Source organism: Alligator mississippiensis, chromosome 5 (genome assembly GCF_030867095.1).
Source record: "Alligator mississippiensis isolate rAllMis1 chromosome 5, rAllMis1, whole genome shotgun sequence".
Taxonomy (NCBI): domain Eukaryota; kingdom Metazoa; phylum Chordata; order Crocodylia; family Alligatoridae; genus Alligator; species Alligator mississippiensis.
The window spans coordinates 65,152,662-65,175,047 of NC_081828.1; the positions used below are offsets into that span (position 1 = coordinate 65,152,662).

At 41.6% G+C, this 22,386-nt stretch overlaps 1 protein-coding gene across 2 annotated transcripts in view; it reads right to left on the reverse strand.

Annotated features, from left to right (window-relative positions):
• Positions 1–1,231: 1,231 nt before the first annotated feature.
• LOC109283397 (complement factor H) overlaps positions 1,232–22,386 on the reverse strand; it is a 55,066-nt gene continuing 33,911 nt past the window's right edge. For both annotated transcript variants that reach the window (XM_019488398.2, XM_019488400.2), the window contains exons 9-16: positions 20,359–20,535; positions 18,751–18,954; positions 17,272–17,448; positions 11,924–12,100; positions 10,402–10,578; positions 4,929–5,111; positions 3,356–3,547; positions 1,232–2,426 (exon numbers count right to left, since the gene is read on the reverse strand). In XM_019488398.2, coding sequence (XP_019343943.2) covers positions 2,419–2,426; positions 3,356–3,547; positions 4,929–5,111; positions 10,402–10,578; positions 11,924–12,100; positions 17,272–17,448; positions 18,751–18,954; positions 20,359–20,535 — 1,295 coding nt within the window. In that variant the 3' untranslated portion in view covers positions 1,232–2,418. The remainder of the gene's footprint in view (positions 2,427–3,355; positions 3,548–4,928; positions 5,112–10,401; positions 10,579–11,923; positions 12,101–17,271; positions 17,449–18,750; positions 18,955–20,358; positions 20,536–22,386) is intronic.

Genomic DNA, 22,386 nt, shown 5'->3' on the forward strand with positions numbered 1-22,386 from the left:
AGCTGGCACTGGATGCCCTTCTCACACAATAGGGGATCCTTTATTTCCCTACAGTGCCAGGTCTGTGCCCAGGCTTCTCTGGTATTTGTGGAAGGGCCACATTCACCCATGGTCCATGGCAGTGCCCACTGGTGTCTCAGCGTCTTTGGGTGGATGATGGTCTGGCTGCAAGGGGGTGGATGAAAGGCTAGAAGGGTGGATAGATGGATGGATGGATGTGTGAAGGTATGGTTCAGGGTGCATGACTTGTGGCCCCTGCTCCCACATCACCTGGGTTCTGTTGCTCAGGCCACCTCCAGAGTCTTGAAATTCCTAGGGGCTTTCAGCAGATGACCTGTGATGCTGCTGATGCCACACACCCTTCCCAGGCTGTAAAATTCAAAGGTCCTTGTTCCCCAATCAAGGAGGTGGCTGGTTATACCCCACCTGGTCCTGAAGGCTCCAGGGCTGTGTATCTACTCATCCTGGCTTGGAGGTGCAGTGCCCCTCACCCACCATATCCCCCATGCACTCAACTAGCTAGTTGTTCATCTACTAGGTATTCAATCAATGAGGAGAAAGAGGGGAAGGCCATTTGCACTGAATGAGAATGAAGCACATGGCAGGAGCCTTTCCTCAAAACAAACAAAAAGGATGGCAAATATTTAGGGCTCAACTCAGCCACCTTTAATTTTCACCCTTATAACTTGGAGGACTTTAGTATAGTGGATTCTATTACTGGCATATTATGAATTTCAACCCCAAATAGTATTTTCCAAATTTTATTAGATTTAATTTCTTTTCACTTTCACCTTTTCTTTCCCCACCCCACAACCGGCACTGTATAAAGTCCCTGTTTTGAGGAGATTTCAATATAAATATAGATGTCACAAGTAAGGAAGCACAAGGCTTCACACTCTGAAGTGAATGCTTTGCATTATTAAGAATTTATTTCTATATTTGAAAAAGAAATAAATAAATCTAGGTAGCTAGTTTAGAAACCTGAGCAAGGTAAAATGTTGGCATGATTCATGGTGGCAGATACAGTATTGAAAGACATGATTTTAAAAGGAAGAAGATTATGGAGAAGTTCTGAGAATCCTCTCCTTTCATTACTTTCCATCATCCAGAGCTGTAACCCTTCAAGAAGACACGTAAGCAGAACTATTATACTGCTAAACAAAACCATATGTTCAGATCCAAAACCATGTTCAGATCCAAGACTCTAATGCAAACTCTAATGCACCTGAAGTGAAATTTCATATTTAAGGCTTTATTCCTTCTGTACATGAAAGTGAAGTAGGCATTTCCAGAGAGTTTTTGGTTTGGAGTTGAGAAAGAACCTGTCTCAGGCAAATCCACACGTGGTTTGAACAAGACTCTGCTTGCACCAGGACATTACAAAATACTTCTGATTATAAGCAGCCATGTACTTCATCAGATACATCTAAAATCACTTTGAAGAATGCAATATGGAGATAATAGATATTACATTAACACCAGCTAACAGTCTTTAAAGTTAGCACATGCTAATTGTGAGGTGTAACTACACCTTTAGGCCAGTTCTCTGAAAGAAGGCCTGGCTTGGCCACATTTTAATCTAATACTGGTAGATACTAGGGGCTTCTTGACGGTAGGCAGGCCTGCTGTGGAACTATTATGTTCTCTTTTAGCCCCAGGTTCTGTATTTGATGTCTTATCTGGGACTTGCTTATGATATAAAGGTAATTCCAGCCCTGAAAAGAATGACTGCTCCTTGTAGGTTTGCTTTCTACAGGCATCTAAGTAGTGATTTGTCAAGACTCATGAAACATTACTTTGGAAATAAGAAAGTAAATGTCACAAAAAGGTTAGATCCTTGGGCAGTGTGAACTGTTGTGGCTTAAACTTAATTTAATTAAATTACCCCATCTGAAGACTGACTCCATATGTCCAATTCAGGTTTTGTTCTAATTGACTTTGCTTCTAAACTGAATTTGTTTTAATTGACTTTGCTTAAAAATTGCTTTAAAATTGTATAAGAAAACAAAGTGAGGAATAAACAGTTGTGTAAACCAAGAAACATCTATTGTAACCAAAGTAAAAATCCCAATAAAAAAGGAAACAGCGTGGGGCTTCTTGAGCGTGTATATTGACAACATTTCATAGAAGCAGGACATTGGCTGCTGTGGTTCCCATGCTTTATCTGTGGCAGGTTAGGGTGTTAGGTCTGTGTTGTGTCAGGGTTGAAGATAGTTTTACGTAGAGTTAGATTATGGTTGTATGGGATGGTTTGGATAGGGATGATCCTGCCTCAGGCATGGGATTGGACTACATGACCTCTTGAGGTCCCTTCCAGTCCTATTTATTTATGACTCTATGAATGCTACAAATAATTGATTAATGGTTTGCTTATCAGATACTGGTTAAAATAGTTTTGAGATGGGTCTTTTATTCTGTTCAAGAGCCTGTTGAATAAAGAGAGAGAAAAAAAATCAGTTACTCCTCTAACACTTGTGAAGCTGTTACACAGAACCCACAGCAAATGATGGCTCTGTAACAGAGAGAGAATTTGCTTTTCTGTTTGAAAATATACACTTGGGGCATCATCCCCATATATACAGGAGAGAAAGGCCTTAAAGTTCCCTTGCACCTCCTTCACACCTTGGGGTAATTTAAGGAATCAAATGACTCCTGCATAAATTACTGATATCACAGGCCACTCTAACTTGTGCCTAGTTCAAATACAACAGGGCCCTGAGAATCAGTGGAGAATCACTACCCTCACCCCCAGGTATCCTTGTGGACAAGCACAGGATAGGCCAGGAGGGAATCTTTATCCCTTTGATCATTAGAGTGGTATAAAGGGACAATAGCTAGGGCCAAAGATCTGGTCCTTGAGTTGAGTTCTATTGAACTTTTAATTGAAAAGCAGATGGCAACACAATCTAGAAAAAGTAATAGTACAAAGTTAGCCCCTGAAAGCAATTCAATCAATTTTACCTTTTTAAAAAACTTTTTATCTGGACAAAAAAACCCACTCTGATTTAATTCATGTTACTACATTTTACCAGGATTTATGCTGTACTGTTAACATTGGCAAGGGATGGTCTAAGGTGACCTTCTAGAACAGAAATTCATACCCTTTTCAGTCTGTTTCCCATATAATTTTCCCTATCTGCTTTTTGACACAAAGTATAATTTATCTTGAGATATTCTGGATTGCCATGAGAAGATCTCTCACTCTGGATTCCAGCAGATATTGCATTTGTTTTGTACAGTCATTGCATCATACACTTAATGTCTCTATAGTCTGGACTTCTTTAGTGGAAACACCAAATAAACTGATTTGAGTGTATGTCTTAACAATATTGTGGCTAAACTGGATATCACTTACCTATTTTACATCTAGGATATTGTAATTTCCCCTCGAAACACTGTGCTCTAAGTGCAGGAGATGTTGGATCCCTCTTGTATCCAGTTTTACATTCAAATTCAATAGCTTCTCCAGCTAAAGAATACAATTTCTTTTCCCCACTCAGCACAATATTATTTTTCTCCATCTCTTCTTCAGATACTGTACAGGGCTCTGGAAAAAGGAAATGTAATTAATTTTTTTATATGTAGGTCTGCCATTGTGAAACAAAATTCTGACCACATAATTCATAGAAACCCTGTCACCCGATGTTTTACATAGTTGCATACAAAATTTTCCTTTGTTCTTATAGAAATGTCGAGTGACAAAATGTCTAGTTACATTTGACCACATTTTTAATAAACTAAACAAACCTTAGCCAATAAGGTATTAATTAAGAAAGGCAGGGTATTTTGAGTATACTTATTCAGTTTCATTATTAGGAGGTTTTAGATGGTTGGGATAGTAATTGTTTCTTCACTAAGCCCTCTCTGTACCTTCATACTCTACCAATTTATTTATTTACTTTTTTAATTCAGAAAGGTTAAAGAATTTTTTTTTTTAGTTGATGTGTGTTTTCTTGGGTGGTATGTAGTTGCTGTTGCTTTTAATATACAGGCTGATGGAGTTTGTGTGTTTTAGAAGGCTGACGTTAGCAAGCTGTCTTCTGGATGCCAAAGGTGATATAGAAAACACAACTCAGGTAAGTGTTCAGTGTTGAAAGCTTAGAAAGTTTTATTGTCACTGGACAGTATACCAGTTGGTCTAAATAATAGTCAGCCCAACTTAGTGAATCTTGTCCTTGACAGGTAGAGATCCGGTCCGTTATTCATGGTCCCTGAGATCTCCCAACCCCTGTATTTGTATTTGCATACCCCCTGTCTCATACCAGTTCTTATCTCTCTCTCTGTCAAGATGGTCATCTCTACTTGTTTTGTTTGCCAAAGTTATGCACCTGCATTTTGGTTCTTGTTATTTTGTTTCATTAGCAAGCTCTTTTACTTTTTATATTTGTCCTCAAATGTTTAGCTGCTGTTTCCATACCCCCTTCAGTGGCTTTATACTTATTAGTGTATTTTTATTTATTTTTACTTTCTTACTGGGTCATCCAGCAACATGAATGCCTCATGCCTCCCATGGGGCACGGTGACTACCTGCAGGTGGCAGTGGCAGTGGGGGCATGGTGGTGGTAAGCAGGGACTGGCTGCAGGCAGCTACAGCAGTGGGGCGGGGAGGAGGCTAATGCCAACCAGTGATCAGTGCCCACTCCTAGATGCCACTTGTGGTGTTGCCGGAAAGGCAGGGTGGTGGGTGGTGACTGCCTGCAGATGTCGCAGGCAGCAGTGGCAGCAGCCAATCAGCACATGCACCCGTGTGTACCTCCTATGCATTGCCAATGTCCAGTAGTCATGAGCCCCCCTTTCTCCCAGACTGCTTTTCAACATCATAGCTTAATATAGCTTAGCATAACTACAGCCTAGCACAACCAAAACTCCTACATAAGTGATATAACACATCTGAATCTCCTGTCATGAGAAAAAAAAATCATAGTTACCTAAACAAATTGGTGGGTCTGTCCACTGGCCTAAGACGCATGTAAGAATGTTATTTCCCTCCATTACGTAGAAATGTTGACATTTGTATTCTACCTGAGAATCTGATTCATATTCTTTCAACAGAAAAGAAGTGATATCTCCATTATCAATAGGAGGGGGAGTTCCACATTTTCCAGAAGCCTCTGAAAGGAAGTATTGGAAAGGAAATAGATCCAGGAAGAGATATTTAACAACAACTTAAATGCTCAGATATCAGATCAGATATCATTTTGATCTGTCTTCAGACAACACCCAATAGTGTCCAACTCGATGCCCATCCCCTAATAAAAATAAATTGTGGTAATATAATAATTACTCAAATACTTTTAACTCACTGATGTTACAGCAGAGTGCTGTAAATCTACTCTGCTCCATGAAACCAGACCAAATGATCTGGCTTTTCACAATACCTGCAATTTTGCCATTTTTAATCAAGTTAGCTTTTCACTGATCATAATAAACTGTTTTGTTATTATGTTGTTAAAGTAACCCAGTGATTGCTTAGGCTCTTTTAACAGACCCTTCCAGTGAGCCCTAATTCCCTGGTAGGAGGGCAGAACATGAGAGACATGAGGAGTCAAGATACAAACTAATGCAAATTTAACTCATCTCCCTGGTGCTGCTTAAAGACTTGGAATTACCTACAAACATCCCACTTGCACTTACTATGGAGCTGTACAGAACTGGGGAGGAAGAATGGGAGGAATTAGCTGTGGTGACTTGGTAGTGCTTTGACTAGAGCCTTCCCATCTGTGTGTTTAAAGAAGTGAAAATATGCTTAGAAAGATCCCATATACTTTGTTTCAATGCTGACTTCTTGTAGGTTATGTCAATAGCAGGCATGGGGGACTTCTTGCCAAGGGATTGTCAGCCGTGAAATGGTTTGACTGCTCTGTGAGTTTAGGGATGGGTAAATTTGGAACAAATGTTGTCTTGGTAAGAACCGTGTTCATGTATGTGTTGGATCACTGCTCATAGAAAATGGAACTCAAATTGCACTGGCATGTACCTTACATATTTGTTTCTGGATTTCAGAAGCGTGAACTTCACTGAACTTAATATCCTGGAAGGTCACAAGAAAACAAAAGGCCATCCTAACTGTAGTAATAAAGGTTTCTTAGTAAATATATTCAGAGTTCTTGCAAGGATGATAAATGCTTGTTATATGAATTGCCAGGTTCTTTGGATAAATGTGATATCTTTTATTGTGTTCTAGATCTGGACTGTGGGGCCAAATGAGTTTGAGTTGAGTTCCAGGTGGTTTGTAGAAAAGATGCTCACTTTGCTATGTAATAATATTCAGCTTGTCTATAGCACTGTACATCATTTACCCTCTTCACAGTCAGAGGAGTTTGGGGACTTAACTTACCTAAGGTGACCCTGCAGGCTAGCAACAGAGCCAGGCATAGAATACAGTTCTCCTATACTAGTTCTCTCTCCCCTAGGCTACATAGTTCATATGTGATGGCCAGCTGCTCCTCCACTCTTTTGTCCACTTAGTTATGAGGGTAATAGTAATATTTTTAAATGTGTGAACTGCACCGTGGCTGAGCTAGGTGGTAAGGGACATAAGACACAGTGTATAGCCCCAAATCTTAACCATTTCATTCCATGTTGGATACAGCAACTTTAACCATATGAGAGAGACTGGTGTGTGTTTCTCCTTTTGCAGTCTCTAGCTCACTATTCCCTAAAACAGGGCTGTCCAACTGGTGGCCCACTGGCTGCATAGGGCCCATAAGGAGTTAGTTTGTGGTCCCCAGGCTCCTGCACAGCCACTGCTACCCTCATTACTCTGGCTGCAGGAGCAGCATGGGTTTCTGGGCTCCCCCTCCCTTCTCTGACTTCTTGTCCCTTCCCATGGTATGATGCAGTAAAGGAGCCCATGGCCCAAGAGCTTGGGGGACTGGAGTTCCCATACAGCAGAGTGCAGTGTGGGGCATGCACATGACATATGTGGCCTGTGGCCCATGCTGATACAGCTGATATAGCCCACGTGGTATGCAGCCTACAACCACTTAGAAGTTGGAAAGCCTTGCCCTAAACCAAATACATCAAGGGAACTGATTCTTCTGCTCTGTTCAGCACTGAGGCAGCCTCATGGGCCCCACACTTCAAGAAGGACATGGGCAGTTTAGAAAGAGTCCAACAAAGAGCAAAAAAAAATGGTCAAGGACTGGGAGACAAGACTGAGGAAAGGCTGAAAGAAGTAGTCTTGTTCAGTCTGAAGAAGAGAAGACTGAGGGGGGATTTGAAAACAGTCTTCAAATACTTGGATGGTGATTACAGACAGGATGAAGATGGGATTTTTTTCTGTGGCTGCAGGAGAAAGGACAAGGAGCAACAGGCACAAGCTGCAGCAGGGGAAATTTAGGAGGAACTTCCTGACTATGAGGGTGCTTAAGTATTGGAACAGACTAGTTAGAGAAGCTGTGGAATCTCCATCTTTGGAAACTTTCAAAACAGACACTTGTCTGGGGTGGTTTAGTCAGGGATGATTCTGCCTTGAGCAGAGGGTTGGACTAGATGACCTTGTGAGATCCCTTCCAGCCATACTTTCCTATGATCCTATAACGGGAAAACTACTCCAACATTTTCATCTCACCCTTCCTTTCTGTGCTTGAGCCATATGCCCTGTATAGGCAGGTAAAAAAATTGCTGCTTATTGCCTGATGTTCTTTGCTGCTGTGCACTTCCTTGTGTAGCCCAAACTACATTCTAAATTAGGCCCTGAGCTACTTTCTCGTTGACTTCCCCAGCCATATTCCTTATCCTTATTTCAGCCAGGCCCTCCAGCTCTGTGACTATAACCAGCCCACTGTAGCTAGCCCCTCCATCCAATGTAAGGGTGACATAAACCATATCTTTAAATTTCAAATGTTAATGTTTTTTAGAGATTTAAAGTTGTATTAACCTTTAGAATACCCCCATATCCTGAAAAAAGAGCAGAGAAATGGGAACAGGGCTTCCCAGAGGGGCAGGAGGGAGAATATGAGGCAGACGTGGTACCCTATCCCTGTCTGTGTGTGGCATGTGGCGCACCAGGGAGGAGACAAACAGAGCAGGGATCAGAAAACAGAGCAGCTGATAAGGATCAGACGGGGACATGGTGAGGGTATATGGCTAACTGTTGGCGTGCCTTCCAAAGAGTGGTTTAAGTACCATCAGTCCCATGAGTTAATACTTAGATCTACACAAGAAAAAGTTTGAAGAAGAATTTGTCAATATCAAGAATGCTTTGCACAACTGACCCCACATCTGGATCACTAGTTCTACCCTACACCGCCATGAGACCAAACAAATGGATCAATGTAACAGTAAATGAGTTAATTATAGATCACTTGGAAGATTCAGCCTTTAAACAGAAAGAGGTTCTCAACCTTAACTAGTTAAGTCACTCTCTGAGACTCAGTAAACTGACAGAAATTGGCTCACAGGGCCAAGTCCTCTGACACCCTCCAACTCTTCCACTTCCTGGTCCAGGCATGCATCACATTGAATTTGGACACTTGACCTTGTGACAAAATGTGGAACAGGTTTGTCTTACACTGGGCCATCAAGCATGCCCTCCTCAAGGTGGAAGACAGATAGCTAGTCCTACATATGTAACCCAATGGAAAGGAGATTTCAGTCTCAGGTGACACAGTGTTTTTTGTCAGTGACAAGTGTTTCATGTTCAGCTCCTGGGAAAGCCACATAGCTTTTTGCTTTCACTATTTGTTTCTACTGTTTATATAATCAAGGTTTTTAAAAAGTCACCGGCTGTTATAATCTTAGATAAAGATGTTCTTTGGCTTCCCCATCACTGTTCTCACAAATCTCCAAAATGTTCTTTTTAGAAACACAGGAGATAAAAGATAGCCAAACAAAAGAGATCAAGAACTATTACATTGCTGTTACATCTCTCAAGCTCATAAAAGGCAAGCTCCTTCGGCAAATCTCCTGTACGCAGGAAGGGAAGAATCCCATTTCCAAATAGCCCCCTATGAAAGCCACCAAGCACAATCTGTACCAAATTTGAGGTGTACCACTTCCTATAAGGAGGAGGAGTCCAGGTGTGGGAAAATATCCCTGCAGCTTTCCCAGACTGGTCTCAGGAAGGTTTGAAGAGGGCAGCAGAAGCTCAAGTCCTCCCTTGATCTGCAGGGGTTAAGCTGAGAGGAAACAGCTCCTCTATTCCTGAGACCAAAGTCCTTTCTGCCTGGTGAAGGCACAGAAGAATTTCTGCTTGACTCCTCCCAATTAAGGCTGAATCAAGCAGAATCATGTAGGTGTTCATTCTAGTGAGAGAAATACTCTTGCAAGGTCTCAGCTTGGGAGTTCTTTGTTATGGATGGGCAAGTTTCCTCCATGAAAAACTGAATGGACACTTGTACACAGGAAATTTCTTCCAGGAGAGCAGTGCCTCTTCTGATAGAAATGTAACTCCTGTACATGGCCTATATCTTCACTATTATTTCATAGACATTCGGGCTGGAAGGGACCCTGGAGAATCATCGAGTCCAGCCCCCTGCCCCAGGGGCAGGAAGTCAGCAGGGATCATAGGATCCCAGCAAGATAAACATCCAAATGTGTCTTGAAGGCGTTCAAAGTAAGTGCTTGAACCACCTCCAGCGGCAGTCTATTCCAAACCTTGGGGGCTCGGACAGTAAAGAAGTTCTTCCTTATGTCCAGCTTTAATTGGTCATGGCGGAGTTTGTAACTGTTTGATCTTGTCATCCCTTGGGGCGCTGTGGTGAACAGATGTTCCCCCAGATCCTGGTGAACACCCCTGATAAACTTATAGGTGGCCACCAGATCACGCCTGAGCCTGTGCTTTTCCAGGCTGAAGAGTCCCATTGTCTCTCAGCCTCTCATCATAAGTTCTGTTTTCCTGACCTCTGACCATGTGCGTGGCTCTCCTCTGCACTCTCTCAAGCTTCTCCACATCTTTTTTGAATTGTGGAGCCCAAAACTGGACACAATACTCCAGCTGCGGCCTCACCAAGGCTGAGTACAATGGAAGAATGACATCCCGGGATTTGCTTGAGAAGCATCTATGGATGCAAGCCAGCATTTTGCTTGCTTTACTAGCTGCAGCACCACATTAAAGGCTCATGTTCATGTGGCAGTCAATCATGAACCCCAAGTCCCTTTCATTTGTAGTGCTAACCAGCATAGCACTGCCAAGCCTATAAACATGCTGCAGGTTTTTCCTCCCAAGGCAGGGAACCTTGCATTTTTTGGTGTTGTACACCATCAGGTTCTCATCCGCCCACTTCATGAGCCTGTCAAGATCTGCCTGGATCACCCTCCTGTCCTCAGGTGTGGATGCTTTACCCCAGAGTTTGGTCATCAGCAAACTTGGCCAGCCTGCTTCTGACACCAATGTCTACATCATTGACGAAGATGTTAAAAAGTATTAGATTATATATAAATATGAAGGCAAAATACCTTTGCATTCTGGTGGTTGTGACCATATCCCATCCTTACAAGTTATTATCTGTAGCCCGATAAGACTCAGACCGTCATGGCATCGGTAGCGCACTCTCTCACCAGGAAAATATCTTTGCTTTCCAAAACCCATAATCCCACCATTTGCAATCACTGGTGCAGGGCCACATGTCATAGCTGAAAAGAAACATGGAGAGTTTTAGCTATTGATAGGAAAAACCTTTATTAAATTCCCTTCTATGTCCTCATGTAATCAGCATTTATATTTCTGGTGAGGTGAGAGAAAGGACACAGACTGCTTACAGACATCAACCCCCAACCAGAACTTTTTTCTTTAAACTTGCGCACCTCCATGCTGAGACCAGTGAATGCCCAGAAGTGGCATCACATTAGTTTAATCTGGCCACCCAAAATTTGTATAAGATTGGGAATTCCAGCAGGGCTTTTTTGGGTTTTTTTATCTAATAGCTGATTGTATCAGCTATTAGATTCAGGCACCATAAAGTCCTGATGAAGCATGTGATCTATACCGATGCTGTGGAGCCAGGTCAAATTAAATGTGCTGCCTCTTCTGGTAGTGTGGGGGGGGGTTCTCCCCATATCTGTCAGCAGCTATCAACATTACCACTTGCATGGTATACACTTCTTTGAATACAGTACAAGCCGTATGCTTCTACTTTATAATCTCATAGAGTCAAAAGTCATATTTTCATAGTTTCATAGTTGTTAGGGTCAGAAGGGACCTAAGCAGATCATCTAGTCTGACCCCCTGCCATAGGCAGGAAAGGATGCTGGGGTCAAATGACCCCAGCAATAAAGTCAATAACTTTACAATTAGTATTACCTGAGTCTATGAGAAATCTCATTGACTTTTCAGAGTAAGGTACTATCCGTGTGTAAACATGCCAGAATCTGGTCTAGAGTTCATTTATACTTATCTTGTGTATGTGATCCTATGTACATATTTTAATTATAAGACATTTTCATCTTTGTATTTGAGCTTTCTGAATATTTGAATTTACTCTTGCTGTCCTGAAGACATTTGAAATACAGTCTCAAGTTGCAGCACAGGAAATTAAGGTTAGATATTAGGAAAAAAACTCAGTCATGAGGAGGGTAGTAAAGCACTGAAACAGATTGCCCAGAAAGACTGTGGAATCTCCATCCCTCAAGGTTTTTAAGGCCCGGCTAGACAAAGTCTTGGCTGGGATGACCCAGTTGGCAATTGTCCTGCTTTGAGCAGGGAGTTGGACTAGGTGACCTCCTGAGGTCCCTTCCAACCCTAATTTTCTAGCATTCTATGATCCTATATTACATATAGATATGTAATATAGACTATTCTATATTACATATAGACAAATATTTAATATTTGTAACATTTGGGCTTTTTTTTTTTTACCTTTAGTGGATAAATGCAGAAATAGGGCCCTAATTAGCTGTAATATTTCTTCTTGATAGCCCTCTGTCTTTAGAAATATAATGTAATTTTAACAAACTAATCCTCATCTAATCAAAACCTTACCTTTACAAACTGGAGGTTGTGACCATTCTCCATTTGCACAAACTATGTAACTTGATGGCATGATTTCAAAATGTTCCTGACACTCATACTGTACTCGTTCACCAGTCTGATACCTCTGGTTCCTCTTTCCTACAACATTGGCATTAGCAACTATGGGTGGACCTCCACACATTGTGCCTGAAAACAGAAAATGTGCATGAATGTGCCGGTTGTTCAATAATTCTAAGAAACACCATAATTTCAGAAAACACTTTACATTTCTTTAAATAATATAAAGATTATGACCCAAATATATGGAATGAAGTAAAAGAAGAAGTAAGGGCCTTAGGATGCAGACAGAAGTACAGCCCAGCTGTAACTCAGAATGTTTTCTGCAAAGTGTTTTTAGTTACAATGTTATGTCAGACCAAACAGAAGTTCACTGTTTGTTTCAGGGGGTAGGGGAATCTAGCTGTGGGCTGGGAGACTGCAGCCAAGTTCCCATAGCAATGACCACAGCTCTCTTACAGTGCTTGCTGTTTTCAGAATGGGAGTGGGGAAAGGCAGCAGAGGGAGCTTGTTCTTGAGGCTCCAATACTTTAACCCCACCCTCTAGGGGGGCTGAAAACTCCCCCGACTGAACCCCCTCTGTTCCCTTTAAGGGTGTTATGTATAAATTGTTATATTTGCCCGGGCATTGCAGGAGGAAGCAGCAGATCAGTAGGCTAAGAGTGCTTGTACATGTGACAGGAGTTTAGTCCCCTAAATTGAAATGGTGGGTTTTTAATTGCAATGATTAAAAACCCACCATTTCAATTTAGGGGCGTCTGTCACTGTCACAAATCCTTTTTTTGCCTCGCAGAGCCTGCCTGTGCCTCCCACAGCCAGGGGGTGAGCTGCCAGTGGGCCAAGTGGCCCCTGAGCTGCAAGGGCCCCAGTCTTTCCCTCCAGGGTGGCGGTGCCCTCTGGGACCACCAGGGTGAGCTACAAATGGGTGGGTGCCACCAAGGGGGCACTGCTGCCATGGAGGGAAGGACTGAGGCCCCCTGCAACTCAGAACTGTCTGGCAGCTCACCCCAGAGGCACAAAAGAAGCAAGCAGGATCTGCAAGAAAAAAAAAAAAAGCAATCAGGCCCCTTGCCACTTTTTTGTTTTTGGCAGAGCCTGCCTTTGCAAGCTTCAAGAGGCCCCTGAGCTGTGTGTGTGTGTGTGTGTGTGTGGGGGGGGGGGGGGGGGGGCAGATCTTCCCTCTGTAGCAGCACCACCTCCTGAAGGCTGCCCAGGTGGGGTGGTAGCTGTGTGGGTACTACCCCAGCTCGCAGGCAGCACCTCTGGATCGAACTCTTCCCTGAGTTCACTAGGGAGCAGTGCCTGCAAGTTTCTAGCATGTGGGTATGGGGAAAGTTTGGTGCAGTGGGTGCTACCTGTGAGGTGGGGAAGCACCCGCATAGTTAGGAGCAGGGGGCACTGCTGCTGCAGAGGGAAGGAAGCCCCCCAACAGCTTAAGGGCCACTTGGCCCAGTGGCAGCTTACACAGGCAAGCTCTGCCAAAAAAAAAAAAAAAAAAAAGGCAGTAAGGGGCCTGATCCTTTTTTTTTCTTCCCCGCTTGTGGAGCCTACCTGTCTCTCCCACAGCTGGAGGGTGAACTGCCAGCAGGCCCTGATCTGTGGAGGGCCCCAGTCCTTCCCTCCATGGTGGGTGCAGTGAGGCACAGAGGCTGAGAGCAGGCAGAGTGCAGCCTGCATGTGGGTCCAAGAGACATGACAGGGAGGTACACACACTTCATGTAACAAAGACACTGGAGACAAAGTCAGCTCTTTGGTAACTGAAGACAGAGAACTGAAATGCTTGCCCGTATTTAAGTATTAATTAAGTCTTAATCCTGGCCACATCAACATGATTACAAGGTAGCATGTTAGTATTACAGCTAGTTTCTTCTATTATTTACAACAATGCAAATTAAAAGCAGAATTGAGCCTTTAAAGAAAAACATCTAACAAGATAATAAATAGACTGAGACAAATATTAAAAAATTCATTTAGTATAGAGATTAATATTAAATATTAAAGGGGGAAGCAGGACCAATTCAGGAATAGACCAAAGCAGCATTCTTATGGACCAAAGCAGCACGCTCACGGACTGAAGTGGGGCACTTATAGATCGCTTCACCTTAGAGGGAACATTGCTTACAGCGTATAATGGAAACTTGATTGCAAACAAGGGTGTCTGTGTACTGCATGTTAGACACAAAGGTAATATAGTAAAAATTCAGTTTGTAACAGTCCTAGGAAAGCTAGTGCCAATTACTGGGTTACAAATTTGTAAAACTCTAGGTTTGATCAAGAAAAATGGATGCCATTGAGAGACTAGGAAGCAAGAACATAGAAGAAGAAATTTAAGGTGTGCTTCAAGGCATAGGGAAACTGTCAACTGAGTACAAGATAGAATTAAGAGAACCAAATACTCCCACCATACATGCTCCAAGAAATGTTCCCCTTGTATTAAGGGAGAAACTGAAAAAGGAAAATGCAGTTGCAGAGCTGTAAACATCAAATTTTGTAGCATGTATATGCAGCCAGACAGATTAGTTAACATGGGCATAATAGAAAAAGTAGAGCAACCAGTTGCTTCAGTGCATTTACTGGTCAGACATAATAAAAAGAAAAGATGGATCCTTGAGATTCAAAAGGGAGCATTTTCCCATTCCCATCAGGGAAGAGGTTTATGGCAACATGTTAGAAGCTAAATATTTCTCTATTTTGGATGCCTCTTCTGGGTTTTGACAAGTTGCCTGAGAAAAGAATAGTGCTAGATTATGTACCTTCAATAAGCCCTTAAGAACCTATTGCTTTTGTAGGCTTCCTTGTGGACCATTCTGCATATGAAGTATTTTACAGAAAGGTGCAACAATTTAAGGTCTTGATGGAAGTATGGTTCATATTAATGATGCATTAGTTTGGGGAAATACTATGGAAGAACATGACTTGAGGCTAAAAAAAGTGCTAGAAAGAACTTGCAGAGCAGGTCTGAAACAGAACAAAAAAAAATACAAATTCAGAGTAAAAAAAATAAAGACATCTGGGAGAAAGGCTCTTTGAGAAAGGGGTGCAAATTGATCCTGCAAGGGTTAAAGCCATTACAAACATGCCACCCCCTACAAATAAGGAAAGAGTATAAAGATTACTGGGAATGATCAATATTGTAGGGAAATATCTACCTAACTTAGCAGAGCAGACCAAACATCTTAGATCATTCCTACAAAAGAATGCTTAGTAGACATGTGAACATGAAGCTGAATTTAAAAACTGAACTTAAATTTAAAAACTTAATTTAAAAAGATGTCAACAGATGCTTCTAAAGGCAGCATTGGAGCAGCTTTGCTTCAAAACCATGGGGATCCACATATGGAGACCAGAAGCATATGTATCTAGGACACACTCTAAGTCAGAATGTCTATGTGCACAGAAGGAGAAAGAAAGTTTAGCCCTGGTATATAGCTGTAGGAAAGTCCATACATTCATCTATGGGAAGGCTGTGATAGCTGAAACTGATTATAAACCTTTGGTAACTATAGCAAAGAAAGGGTTGTCAGACATGCCACTCAGATTACAAAGACTTTTCTTTCAACTGCAAGGTATGATCTAGACATACAGTACACACCAGAAAAAAATCTACTTAATGCAGATACGTTGTCCAGACCATAAGACACAATGGAAAATGACAGGATTCCAGACTCAGACATACTACATGTTAATCTAATTAAAAGAGCGATTTCTGTCACAGGTAAAATGTGGGCACTAATTGCAGAACCTACTTCTCAGGACATTGTAAAAGTGATAACAGTTATTTTCAGGGGTGGCCTGAAAAACATATACCTAGCCCCTACTCTCAGTTTAAGGGAGAGCTTTCAGTACTGGATGGCATTTTGTTCAAAGCATCATGACCTGTTGTTCCAGCAGTGCTAAAGAAAGACATGTCAAGCAGAATCTGGGGGGGGGGGGGGGGCATCTAGGCATTGAAAAATGCAAAAGGAGAGCAAGGGGTGCTCTATATTGGTCTAACATAAATAATGACACAGATGCTGTAAAGGCTTGTACAATGTGCCTAAAGCACAGATCAGCACAAAGAAAAGAGCCCTTGATGGTCATGGATGAGCCCCATAGCTCTGTGGTATCAAGTGGGCATTGACTTATTCATACATGCAGGAAAAAATATGTATTAGTGCTGGATTATTATTCTCACTATCCTGAAATTGCACTGCTCAAAAGCACAATAGCAAGCCATGTCATAACTCACATCAAACTGATTTTTGCTAGACATGGGATTCCACAAATTGTGAGAACAGACAATAGACCTCAATTCAATTGTCTTGAGTTTAAAGAGTTTGCAAACAAATATGGATTCTGTCACAACACTTCACGTCCTAAACACCCACAATCCAATGGTCTCGTGGAAAATGGAGTACACATAGTGAAGGAATTGTTGGAAATAAGCTACACACACACACCGATGTTTACCTGTCACTCTTAAATTACAGGGCAACACCCATGAAACATGGCGTGACCCAGTAGAAATGCTGTTTAGCAGAAAACTCTAAACCAGGCTACCAAATCTTGTGGATGATGCTCATCGGAATGAAAAGCAAGATGTGGAAACATTTAAACAATTCAAAACAAACTCAAACAAAAATGGTACTATGACAGGGGTTCCAGGGAGTTACCACAACACAGATATGGTGCTTATTTCAGATGGATGAATGTGGAACCAAAAAGCACTAGTTTCCCATCAAGTAGCTGTACTTGTACTAAGTAAATGCAAGTACTAAATATATGTACAGTAACCCGAGTTACAGCACAGTAGCACCAGCAAATGCCTTTTTTGTGATGCTGCTGCGCAGTAGCTTAATACTTCTGTGTAATAACATCACATCATGTTTTTTTGCCTCGTGACACTACTGTGCACTAGTATCAAGCTACTGTATAGGCAGGATCTTGTACAGACTCAGTGTGTAAGGACTAGGTTCTATCAGGTTACAAACAGTTCCTGCATTTACTGTGTATCTGGATGTTGTACAGAAAGCTGTTAGAACTCTGCAAATTGTTACATTTGCCTAATTTAGATGGTACTTGGCAGAGAGGGATGACCTTCCAATGTGTGTGCTATCTAGGGCAGTTTGAAGTACTTCTCCCTAGTAGAAAACCACCTGCTACTATTAATTCCAGTAAACTATACTGTAGTTTCTGGTCTCTGGCTCTTTGACTTGCTGATCAAGCCACCAAACAAAACAACTGCTGCTCAAGTATCAACAAATAACATGATATTCATAATGAATGCTGGTTAAATATTCTTAAATCAAGACACCTCATACTTTTGCATTCAGGTAGCTTGGTCCACAGTCCTCTGTTGCATGTTACAGTTGGTGACCCAACAATTCTAAAATTTGACTGGCATTGATAAAGCACTGTTTCACCAGGGTGATAGCTTTCCTTCTCTCTGCCTTCTATGATGGCATTGGAGATGGCAGGTGCCCTTCCACATGACATTTCTGAAAAGATACATAAGCGCATTTAAAACAGGTGCTGTCCTTCCACAATCCATAAAAGCTAGCCTCAAATGAAGGTTGCAAACCAGCACCCAGTCCACACGAAAGATACATAGTTTGGTCAGCATATTCAAAATGTCAACATAAACAGTAAAAATTGATGACAAAAACTTCAACTCAATAAGAATTTGATTTTTGCTGTTCTGAATCCTGAATCAGTGTTGATTTTCAGACATACAGGAGGATGGCCAGTTCAAATGGAAATAATTTTTCTAGGTGCTTACTCTGTGGTGATGGAAAGCCAGACTGATGTATGAGGCAATCATAATGCTTAAGGAAATTATTTTCACAATACTCCTATAAGGCAAGACATTAATATCATCTCCACTTTGTTGTTGGAGATGCTGAGACAGAAGGGTATATCAAATAAAAACAGAATCATAAGGGCCCTTATTCTATATAAATGTAGGCACCAACTGTTATTTTTGTCAGGGGGAGCCTAAGATAATGGACATGTGGAAACCATGTGCAGGATGCCTGCTCCAATGTGCTGTAATTACAGCGTTTTGGAGCAGACTTGATTAATTGAGTCTGGAGTGTGCTAATTAGCAGTCTTGGTGTCTCATGTATTCAGTGTCCTCATGCATCAAAATGGTGGGGGTACTTTAACTAATACTCCTTAGGTTTGGGCCCTAACAGCCCTTTTCCCGAGGGGGGCCAGGGCCCTCAGGCCCCCATGTACTTGATGCCTCTGTGTTTGAAAGTCACTTCTTAACTGCAATAAGAAGACATGATTAAAGGCAGCAGGGCTTTATGTTGAGCTTTATAGTGGGCTTCACAGTTACAAGGCCAGCTGCTCTTATCACCTTTCCTGTTTCTCTGAGTGCACAGTACTCAGGTCTTCAGCTTCTAGACTTTGTTGCTTCTAGACAGAACTTGACAGTTTGCCCACTCCTAGACTTGACTTCGTAAACCCATATACATCACCCTGCAGGTCCCATGCAGTTACATTTTCACCTTGATCTTCCCTTAGCAATTGACAGATTGACCAACAGCCATCTTAAAGCAGAGTTTGTACTTTTCAGCTGAAAAAATTCAGAAAATATTTACTTAGGCAGTTGTTTACCTGTAAAAAAGAGCATGAGGATTTGGATTGAGAGTACATGCTCAGGACCATGAATTAAGCAATTTCTAATTTTTTCCATTCATCATGGCTTGCTACATGCTTGACTAAAGTCCTCAGTTAAAATAGAAACCAAATAGGCAGCAATCAATCATTACTTAATTTAAACTAGGAATACTCACCAGACCTCCTAATACATTTGGGATATTGCAGTCTCCCTTCTAAACACTGCACTCTAAATTCAGAAGATGTTGGATCACGCACATATCCAAGTTTACAGTAAAATTCAATAAAGTCTTCAGAGTTAGGCGTTAATTTGTCTTTACTCTTCCATCTTAGTTGTATATTATTTTTCTTCATAATCTCTGGGGATGCTTTACATGCATCTCCAAAAAGAAATTAAAGATTAGTTAGTATGCTAGAAAGTTACTATATTCTATTAGCCCTCCAGTTGAAAATCTATCTGAAGAGATTCATGTTCACTCTGTCACTAGTAAATTATAACAGGAAGCTGCTATCCAACTAGCATGTCAGCACTGAGATAACAGTAAGCATGACTCAATTATTTCAGTTCAGTCAGTAGGGCCAAGAAGTGCTAAATGGTCAAGAAGTGCTAAAAGTCAAGAAGGTCAGGTCAAGAAGTGCTAAATGGCAAGTCTGCATTCACATAAATTTTGGGACAAAATTGAATAACATCAGCTTGCCAGAAGGTTACTGGGAGAATCTCAGAATCATAGAATCACAGAAAATTAGGGTTGGAACAGACCTCAGGAGGTCATCTAGTCCAGTGTTTCTCAACCAGTGGGACATGAAGGTCATGTAAGCAGGACTTTTAATGCCCTTAAAAATTTCTATTAATGATTAATGTAACACTAAAATGCACATAAACATAAAAATATACATCTTGGAAAAAGTGGGGTTTTGTTTTCATCATGGTGGGACCAGGGTTTTTTAACAAAATGGTTGGTGGGACATAAGGTGCAAAAGGTTGAAAACCGCTAATCTAGTCTACCTCCTGCTCAAAGCGGGACCATCCCTACCTGCATCCCAGTCAAAACATTATCTAGCTGGGTCTGAAAAACCTCGAAGGATGGAGACTCGACAACCTCTCTAGATAGCTTGTTTCAGTGCTTTACTACCCTCCTCCTAAGAATGTGGTTTTTTTTCTAATATCTGACCTAAACTTCCTTTGGTACAACTTGAGACTATTGCTCCTTGTTCTGTCATCTGGCACCACTGAGAACAGTCTAGCTCCATCCTCTTTGAAACCTGGTTGAAGGCGGTCATTAAATCTCCCCTCCCCCCACCCAGTCTTCTCTTTTCCAGACTAACGCCCAATTCCCTCAGTCTCTCCTCGTAAGTCATGTGCCCCAGTCCCTTAACCAATTTTGTTGCTCTCCGCTGGGCACTCCAATTTGAACACATGCTTTCTGTAGGTGAGGTAAACAAGGTTGTTGTTTTAAAGTGTATCAGCTGCTCCATGGTGATAGCCTGTGTGTATGCTCTTTCCATGTAGAAAATGAAAATTAATCTGTGGTAGCTTAGCCATCAGTTAGCTGTCTTTGAGTGGGCTACTTCCTGTTCCTGCATCAGAAAACATTTTCAGTTAAATAATGCTTCCTCAGGTGGCCACTCAACAACCAGAAGCAAAATTTGTCAGCATCTGTTCTAAATTAAAGTCATCCATTGTTTTTATATTTCCAATTCCTCAACTTGGTATTTCTGTATCCATAATACTAATGCTATTAAAAAGGATTTGTTCATTTCTTGAAATAAACTGCACGCTATACCTTCGCATGTAGGTGATTTGGTCCAATTCCCCGCCTTACATATAATGTTTGGTGTTCCGGTAATATTAAAACCTTCTTGACACTGGTAATGTACTGTTTCACCAGGCTTATAATGATCCTTTAGTCTGCCTTCTGGGAAACCATTAAGAATGCTGGGAACACTTCCGCATGGCATTTCTGTAAGGATTCACAAACCAGATTAAAATGAGCACAAGCCTGTTATAACTGAAAATTTAATTAAATCTTTTGTAGCATGGTACATAGATACCTATTACAGCTAATTTAAATAAAGGTCAACCTATGGAAAAAATGAATTTGCCATGGCCTTAAATCCTGACCTAGGTATTCAGCTGTTGTTGAAATTTAGCATCTTCCTCTCTTTTAGGCCTGCATTTTAGTTGCTTCTCTACCACTTATGGGGTGTTTACGTTCATTTTCCATGCTCAGTCTACCTTCACAAGGCTCAATTTAAGCCTCATGAATATAGACCAGAGGCAGCGTGCACAGGTATTTGTCAGTCATGGGAGTGGAGTAAGTAATTTAGGGTAGGGGAAGAAGGAGGTGGGATTGCAGGGTCTAGAAGGTGTGCTGAGGGAAAGCAGGATTAGGAGGGGTGATGTAGCGTCCTTAGAAGGATTGACCTCTTGGAGGTGAGAAAGTTGGAGGAGCTAAGAACAGCCCAGTCAGAATCAGGAGGATAGGAAAAGCACAGCCCTTGGGTTGGGCTAAGCAGCTAGGATTTCCCAGCTTCTCAGCTGTACTCTTAATGCATACCAGTATTTGATAGATTGGGTTAACCTGTAACTGAAATAAATTCATTCACCTCCTCAAGTGAACTAACTTAGATCGGGCCTGCCATTTTTTGTTGGATTTAACCTTCCTGAACACCTGTATGATTAGGTATTTCATAGATTTTATAGACATTAGGGCTGGAAAGGACCTTGAAGATCAAGTCCAGCCCCCTGCCCCAGGGGCAGGAAGTCAGATAGGGTCAAAGGATCCCAGCAAGATAAGCATCCAAACATTTCTTGAATGAATCCAGAGTAGGTGTCTGCACTACTTCTGGAGGGAGTCTATTCCAGGCCTTGGGGGCTCGGACAGTAAAGAAGTTTTTCCTTATGTCCAGCCTAAAACGGTCTTGGAGGAGTTTATGACCGCTGGTCCTTGTTATCCCTCAGGGTGCTCTGGTGAACAGACGTTCCCCCAGATCCTGATGCACTCCCCTTATGCACTTATAGGCAGCCACCAGGTCACCCCTGAGCCTCCATGGCTCTCAGCCTCTCTAAGGCCTATTCTCTTGCCCTCTGATCAAATGCGTGGCTCTCCTCTGGACTCTCTCAAGCTTCTCAACATCTTTCTTGAATTGTGGAGCCCAGAATTGGATGCAGTACTCCAGCTGCAGCCTCACCAAAGCCAACTACAGTGGGAGAATGACATCCTGACCAAACACAAGTTAGGTCAATCTAAAAGTAATTTCTTTATATATCCATGTAGACATGTTCATTTCCACTGATGTTGGGAGAAATGCAACTCTGTAGTCTAGGGAAGGCTTTCCATATATATGGTTCTGCATTCAGTTTCCAGCCTCTCCACATGGAGTTTTGATATAGATGACCTGATTATATATAATGGAGCTTTAATATATAGAAATATATACATGTGTACCTAGAGGAAAGGTGGCTTTACTGATTATAGGCTTACAAGAAAGTAGGGACCTGATCAGGTCATCTTAATACATGCATTAAGATAGCGCTGAATTATTATTCTCACTATCCTGAAATTGCATTACTCGAAAGCACAACAGCAAACCATGTCATAACTCATTTGATATATATTAAGATGACCTCATGAGCAGGAATCCTGGTTTTCTCTGATAAAAAAAGATCCCCAATTCTCAAATTAAAAAATAGTGACTCAAAATCCACATTTTCCCATGATTAAAATGAAACACCACAAGAGAGAGACAGAAAGAGAGAGAGGTGTTTCAGTCTAATCATGGAAAAAAGTGGACTTTGGGTTAATTTTTTA